At 44.0% G+C, this 7,500-nt stretch overlaps 1 protein-coding gene and 1 long non-coding RNA gene across 3 annotated transcripts in view; one reads left to right on the top strand and one right to left on the bottom strand.

The window, feature by feature from the left end:
* Positions 1 to 7,500, top strand: part of LOC103368356 (uncharacterized) — a 13,278-nt gene that overhangs the window by 1,750 nt on the left and 4,028 nt on the right. The window contains exon 2 of the long non-coding RNA XR_520770.1: positions 6,112 to 6,114. This is a non-coding gene — a long non-coding RNA (uncharacterized LOC103368356). The remainder of the gene's footprint in view (positions 1 to 6,111; positions 6,115 to 7,500) is intronic.
* Positions 5 to 6,918, bottom strand: dtx3 (deltex E3 ubiquitin ligase 3). Of its 2 annotated transcripts, XM_008296691.1 has the most exons (5): positions 6,446 to 6,918; positions 6,196 to 6,236; positions 4,885 to 5,687; positions 2,244 to 2,461; positions 5 to 2,012 (listed from the first exon to the last, which is right to left on the bottom strand). In XM_008296691.1, exons 2-5 carry the CDS (start codon positions 6,206 to 6,208, stop codon positions 1,937 to 1,939), a joined length of 1,110 nt encoding a protein of 369 aa, XP_008294913.1. In that variant the 5' UTR covers positions 6,209 to 6,236; positions 6,446 to 6,918; the 3' UTR covers positions 5 to 1,936. The 2 variants fall into 2 exon arrangements, with proteins under 2 accessions (XP_008294913.1, XP_008294906.1); XM_008296684.1 differs by lacking the exon at positions 6,446 to 6,918 and having other exon boundaries at positions 6,196 to 6,398.

The raw sequence follows: 7,500 nt of genomic DNA, 5'->3' as shown, positions 1-7,500 counted from the left end.
TCAGTTGTCAGTGATGCTCCTTGTTTATTTAGGGCAACATTGAATATCCAACACAAACTCAAACATAATTTTTTATTCAAGTATTAAAATGTAAAGCACATTATTCTGAATATCAACAAAGTACGAATCAACACAATTAGAAAAGCAAAACTCAAAGGTTTCCTTAACAATCAATTTGTAATATGTGTAATCTCTCCAACTGTCCACTCTCCTGGCTCCTCCTCAGTCATGTAATGCATAGAAATGTTTGCACAGTAGCTTTAGTAAACTACAATCCTGTGTCCCAAAAATATTTCAGTTGGTCCCTTAACTAAAATACAAAGGTGATGAAAACATAATAAAAGCATTTGATGTATGGATCTGACCAGTCAAATTACTGATATATTGTTCACTAGCCAAGCAGGTTACTGCACTTAGCAAAGCACTTTCACACATATGGATTTATCAGTTCTGAGGGTTGTTTTTTTATTTTTTATTTTCAGCATTTGGACTACAAGAATGTTTATGAAGGAGAGGCTAATTTAATAACACATCAGTATACATATTTTCATAAACTGTGTAGTATTTGTACTAAAAGCCAGATAGTATAGCTACAAACATAATGCTGTTTACCTATCAAATAACACCAAAATACGCCCAAACTGCTAACCATTCATCAGAAACATCATGCTTGATTTTTATCAAAAGTGAATATAAGAAAGGCACAACAAAATGAGATCAGTATCCCACCCTAAATCAGATCTATTGTTCCCGCAACGTTTTCTTTTGTTATTTTTCCTCGCTCTGTATCGTGGATTATCTATTTAGATAAACAAATTTACAACAATTACCTCATTTTAAATGAGAAGATTAGCAGGCAAATCTCCCAGTTTGACAGGGACAGAGGCATAGATATTTAAAGAGCTTTTGTGCCTTCGATTTGGTTTAAGTGGTCTATATGCCCTTCGTATTTGACATCGTCATAAATCTGGTAATCAGAGGAGCACATTACTAACAACTGAGGTAATGGGCTCAACACCTGGGAGACATCTTGAAATAACAGGAGTGACCAATGGAAAAACCCAGTGGGAAGTCCTAATGCATGTTTAAAAGGTGCTGCAATGAGACATCATTTGACATTCTTCCTTTATAAGTAAAAATAGGGCGGAGAGGTGACGGTCACACACAAGAAGAGTTCTAAGCAATTGACATCAACTTGTAGCCACTAAGCTAATAGCTGATGGCTGCACAAACCTGTTTGCCCCGAGCACTCTTCACAGAGAGGAAGCCAAAACCATTACTCATACTTTACTGAAAAACAGACTCCCTTACCAAAGTGCCTGTGAGTGCTTTAGATTGCAATAACTCCAGAAAATTAATTCTGTTTATAGAAGCAGTGCTATTCTGCCATATGATCCAAGTACTATCCTTACAACAGGTAATTAGTAACAATCAAATCAGAGACTAGCTCAACAAATATTACTGGACACAACCAAGGATGTATGCTTGTAAGAAATAAAGTAACCCCAGAGTAGAAATAAACAATATAACACAAACTGTCTTCATAACATTAAACTTAGATTTCCTAAATAATATATAAGTACCATGAATTCCAACAATGCTCTTAAATAAGTGCATCACATATCCGTCCTATTGCCAGCAGTGACAGTAATAGGATTGTGTAATACAAGAATGCACTGCACTCAAAGTATTTTCTTCCACATGTAGCACTGGGATAAGTTGAAATCTGGAGGAAAATGAACAAACAGAGGAACAACTAGTGGAGTGATATGGGCTCTGCTGCAGCATTTGACGCCTGTCTGCTGAGGTCTTTGTCTTCAGCCATCTTTTAAGGGACGGGCAGTCTCAGAGCACAACCTGGAGCTGAGTCATGTCCACTGCAAGGACACTCGAAAAGTCTTACAAAGTCCAGGAAGAATCTGTCGTTTTCATGCTGTCAGTCTGCTGTGATGCCTTTTTCTCTGAGCTCCTCTGTCACTCGCACCAAGTAAGTGGGGTCTGGATAGCCAAAACTGTAAAGAGACATAAAAAGCCATCACTGCACCTGTATGATCTCAGGCAGTAAAAAGTGCCATTCATCCAAGGACATCAACTGATAGCATTTCCTTGTCAGGAACACGGATTAGATCTGTCAATCTTTACCGAGTCCTTTGCTCAGCTTCCACACCTTTTAGCAGAGTTGTTCAGAGCGCTATAAAATCTCATTTCTTGCCTTTTACCTCTATTTAAGAGCCGATACATACCAGCGTGGCCCGCCCCATATTGAGGTCTTGTGGTGAATGTCATTCCAGGTGATGACGTTTTGCATGCCCGTGGTCATGGAGGTACCGATGGTGAAAATAAGGCGCTGTTCAAAGGCCCGACGCAGCAGGCCCAGCACGCGGTTACCCTCAGGGCTGTCAGGGAGGTAGGCCACACGGTCTGTTCCTGGGTACCGAACACCCGGGTTGGGATGTTCTGGCTGTTGGTAACACAGGAGTGAAAACAGAGTCAGTCTATGAGGCTTTAAACTGTTCTGTCTGTTTACCTGTTAGGATCTATGTGACTGCAATGATCATGTTGCCACGTCTTTTATTTTTCAGTGCATTTGGTGGATTTTTTTGTGAGCAGCATATTTGCAGGTGTGTTGTTGTGATTTGTCATGTATCACTGTACAGCAATTCTATCAATCCAATGCAAAATTCAGAGGATAATGAACCACCTTGAACCTTGAGGTTAGGAACAGATATGGCACGTATGGGGCATTCATACCTGCTCGCTGTCTATTTTCTATAAAAGGGAACTTGACTCATTTTACTCGGAAAGGTCAGTTTATTTGTCAGGGGAATTGTGACTCAGTAATGACTATTTAAATTGTCTTCTGTGGGGAGGAGGTTTCGCAAGTCTGTGGGGCAAAACCGGCATCGGTGTCTTCAGATGGTATCTCGGCTTGGACTCAGACTACACAGTCAGGGACAAGTTGTGCTTTCTGCGTCTGCACAAGGATCCTCATGACATAAACTGCATCAGCACAAGTCTGTGAAGGTCTGTGCAAGCTCCTCTGTGGATGTCAGCCTGCAGCCTGAAATTTGTGGCCGTGTGAACTTTACGCAAGGACAACCCAGTGATGCCAGTTGTAAGGAGGGGCTATGCAAGGAGCTTTGCCATTATCCACACCTTCGTGATTCATCAATAAAAGAGTTGTAATTTAAGTAGTTGCTGCCACACTTAGAAGGTGCTTTGATTTGTACATGCTTTTTATTGATGGCATCTCGACGCTGTGGGAAGTTCCAGATTCTCCAGGAATCTTGTGTTCACTCACTGTGCTTAAAACTGGAAGGCAACAAACTCTGGCTGCAGGCTATTCCTCAGTGCTTGGCATACCTAAAGAATATTCACTGACACAGTACTACAGCCCAGTGTGTAAGTAGAGGCTGTATCCTTTAAACAGCGCAAAGCCACAGCCAGACTTTTAGAAACATCCACAGGAGCCCGGTGTGTTTTTTTGCTTTCAGTCTGAGAGGTGATGACACGCAGTAGTAGACCTACCTTTGCAGTATAAATGGAATGATGTCTATGTCTGCCTTTTAAAGTCTGTGATCATCTGGATATGAAAACCATAAACTGGCCTTTATAACAGAAATTCTGCATACAAGCTCACATCAGCAGGTTTGGAAAGACCTTTTCTTTTTTCAGGCAGAGTCCTTAGAATATTTGTTTTGTTAAAGAAAATCTAAGATCCTTCATTATTTAAATGATTGAGAAAATGTCATTAAAGTTGCAATCCTAATCCTAATTTAAAGTTGCTGTATGTCTTTTTTTTTTTTTTTTTAAAAGTCCAGTCGCTGCTAATCCTGGCCCGTGACAGCTCATGCTTCCTCACCTGCAGGCTGACTACATTGTCATCCTGTTGGTAGTCGGTGTCATTCAGCTACCTCTACAACGAGTCTCTCATCCTACAAAAAGATCTGGCTCCACCTTCTTGGACTGCGGCCGGCAACGACAGTCCTGATTCTGGCCTCTGCTGCAACCTGAGGGCCACTACAACCAGAACCTGTAGCATGCGGAGACCTGGCTCATGTGCCGCTATGCCAAGTTTATTGTGGCTGCAGAGCAGAACAAGGACGCCATAAAGACCTCTGATGAAAGTACCATCATCAGCAGGGGTCCAAGACGGTGGAGTCCATCTGCAGGACAACAGGCTCACTGGAGCAGCAGCTGACGGACTTCTGGTGCCACCACAACAGTGACATGCCCAGCCAGCGGGTAGGAAAACAAGAAGCGGGACAAAACAGCTCAGGGCTAGCTGGTTAGCAGCGACTGAGCTCTCAAAAAAAATTGAACTCTATTCACTGAATCAGGAGTTTGTTATAGTACTAAATAACAGACACATTTTATGTTTACCACCTCAGATTTGCAAATGCAGGCCTGTTTTACTGGTACTCTTTTACAAAAATGAATGCTACAGTGACACCTTTGTCAGCACTGAATAGCAATAACTTCAGTTGCTAGAATTATCTAACATTTGTCGATGCATTGAAAGACCATTACGGTCAAAAAAGCAGGTTGAGATCTTGTTTTGATTTTTAGAGGAAAGCCTGTTTACAATTACATCTGAAGTTGCACAGTTAATTGGATGCATTTCTCTCTAGAAGCTTGAAATTAGGGAGTATGATGTAACACAAGGGCAAGATGAAAGATAACTGACCAACTAGATGTCATTCAGGGAAAGAGAGGAAGATGTACAAGGTCAAGTGGAGTGACAGGATTGTTTAAAACACTGTGATCGTGTCCATAGTAATACCTACATACATAACCTAAAAAAAGTTGATTTTATGCCAACTGTGTATTCCCACTGAGGTGCAGCTACGGTCTACATCTGCACCATGATCTCCGTCTACTCACCGCCTGTAGCCCGGGAGGGAAGCTGTAGATGATGCAGATACACCCATAGCCTTCATGGCCTGGAAGCTCCAGATCAGGATCTCTCTCTACGATCATTGAACCATTGGCCGGCTGATTCCCAATCAGCTGGCCATACACTAGCCGACACACAGGACACGCTTTCTTCACCTTAAAGGCTTGATCCAGGCAAGAGCGACAGAACGAATGGCCACATTTCTCCAAGGTAGTCTTCTCCACTATGTCCCCCATGCAGATTGAACAAGTATTATTGTCCTCTGCCTCACTGTGGGAAGCCATGCTGGAGTCCATGTCCTTCCTGTGGGCCACCTCGTGGAGCATGGCGCAGGCCTCCTCGTCAGCAGGTTTCCTGAACCTCTGCTGCTGTCTTTGGGAGCGCCGAGGCTGGGGAGGTGGAGGCTGAAGCAGGCTCCCCTCGCCGTTGGGTTCCAGGACTCCCACACAGGGCAGCAGAGCCCTCTTCCTCTTGGATCCCCCCTCCTGTTTGCTCATTTCTTTGCGGGCACAGCGGCATAAGTCAATGAAGGCTTTTCGTGTCTCACTGGAGATGGGTCCATCCATCATCCCAGCTCCAGCGCTCCTGGAGCCCTCCACCGGCTGCAGCCGCACGGCACAGCAGCCCCCCCTCTCTCCTCGCCTAATGATGCCAGCGCTCATCCCCTGCTTGTGCTGGAAGTCAATGAGCCAGGGCCGCCCAGCTGCAGCCAGGTAATCCCACACCGCCTGTGAAACCAGCACCTCATCACTGCCCTGGCCAGCACGCACACTCATCTCATCAGAGGAAACTGCACAAAGAGGAACAGAAAAGTCATCTTGTGTTTGAACAAAGGCGTTGGAACAAACATCATGCACTTAAATGTAAATTCAGTTTAAGAAGTTGTCCCCCGAAGGTGACGCACTAGCCCATAATGCGATTTACAAATGCATTATGGGGAGTGATGCTACCTTCTGCTCAGACATGGCTACAAGAGTGTTTTTGTTTCTGCTGGCTTGTGGTGGCTTCACTTTCTTTTCTATACCAGCACAGATACATGCAAATAAACAGCAGCATCGCTTGTTTTGTCTGCAGTGTGCATGTCAAAGTAAATCTAATATCTGTACATCAGCGGCCGCAGCACGTCAAAGAAATACACAACAGGCAGTATCGCGGCATTGCTGAGGACGTATCAGCTGTTCAGAGATTCAGACTGTAAACAAAGGAAACTAAAGCCCGTCACAGGCGGAAAACATGAAAGCCCGCTGACAGCCGCATGCAAAACCCCAGAGTGACACTTGTCCGGGCTCAGAGCTTACCTTGTGATCCCATAAATTCCTTCAATTGCGAATAAAGCGTCCTGTTGAACAGAAAAAGAGAGGAAGAGAAGCTGAAGGGCTGGAACAAACGTTATCACAGCTGCTCGCCGATATTCACACTGAGCCATTCTCCGCAGCAGCAGCGAAGGGAAATTCAGCGATTTCGCAACATTAGCTTCGATACATTCAACATTTATCCGAGTCGTGTGTTTTTGTCTTTCCTCCCTATCTGCTCACTCCTGTACCTCACCCTTTGGTCGTAGCTCGTCGCTGCCTGTCAGTTTTTTTTTTTTTTTTTCCCGGTTGGATTAAAGAGCACTGAGGCCTTTATTTCTGACGTGCCGCTGCAGTTTATCGGCGGATAATTAGTCTTTTGTAGTCAGGACATGATATCCAGACGTCTCCCATGTCCCTGCAGGTCGTCGGCAGCCCTTCCCCTGGCCCTGGCTACTGCCATCCGAGCCCCCCCTTTGCACCTCCTTCGGTCTCGCCTCTTGTTCGCCTCGCTCGTACGTCCTTGGGCTAGGCGTCACTCAGAGTAAACAGCATTTGTAGTAAGTCTGCTTATCTGGCTCCGACCACCGCTAGCTGTGTGGCTGCCGTGTCCACCCTGATAATCTGCTCTTGCCTCTCATGGTGCCTCCTCGCTGCCCCGGCCGGCCGTGTGTCCTTTCTGCGGACCGTAAAGGCAGCAAAACGCGCCACAATAACGGGGAGCTACGAGAGAAATGTGAGCAGGAAGTTCGTCACCGAGCTGACATGATTGGCTGACAGGGGCTGGTTTGTGTATTTTTATGCTCTTGTTGAATCATACTTATGTCGTGATTACCAGCTTTAATGGCAACGTTGTTTTCTCCATACGCTCCATAAGTACACACGAGAAGTCCACCTACACGCCGTCCAGGGAATACCCACTGAGTGCTGGAGCATGTCAGCCTTTATTGTGAGCACACCAGAGTCTCAGTAAAAAGGATCACTAGATTAAAATATACCTGACATGACTGCAATGATAAACTAATGATAGTGATGATAAGTAGTTGTAGTAATTATTGAACTATTAATACTAAATTATTAACACTAAACCATTAGATTAATATATAAGTTGCAACAACAAAAAAAGTATGTTTGGGTGGACAAATGTTGTCAGAGGAGTACTCACTTTAATGTTTTTTTTTGTGAACACACAAATGCCACTGTTAAAATTAGCCTAATTTTGTGGCTAAATTAGGCTAAATGCTAGCTAAAGTGTAGGCTAAATTCTAAATTAGAAATTAGCTAAAATAACACCAATGACAAACTAATAAT

The sequence above is a fragment of the Stegastes partitus genome, unplaced genomic scaffold (genome assembly GCF_000690725.1).
Source record: "Stegastes partitus isolate 25-593 unplaced genomic scaffold, Stegastes_partitus-1.0.2 Scaffold24, whole genome shotgun sequence".
NCBI classification, from domain to species: domain Eukaryota; kingdom Metazoa; phylum Chordata; class Actinopteri; family Pomacentridae; genus Stegastes; species Stegastes partitus.
This window is presented reverse-complemented; position numbering and strand designations above follow the sequence as displayed.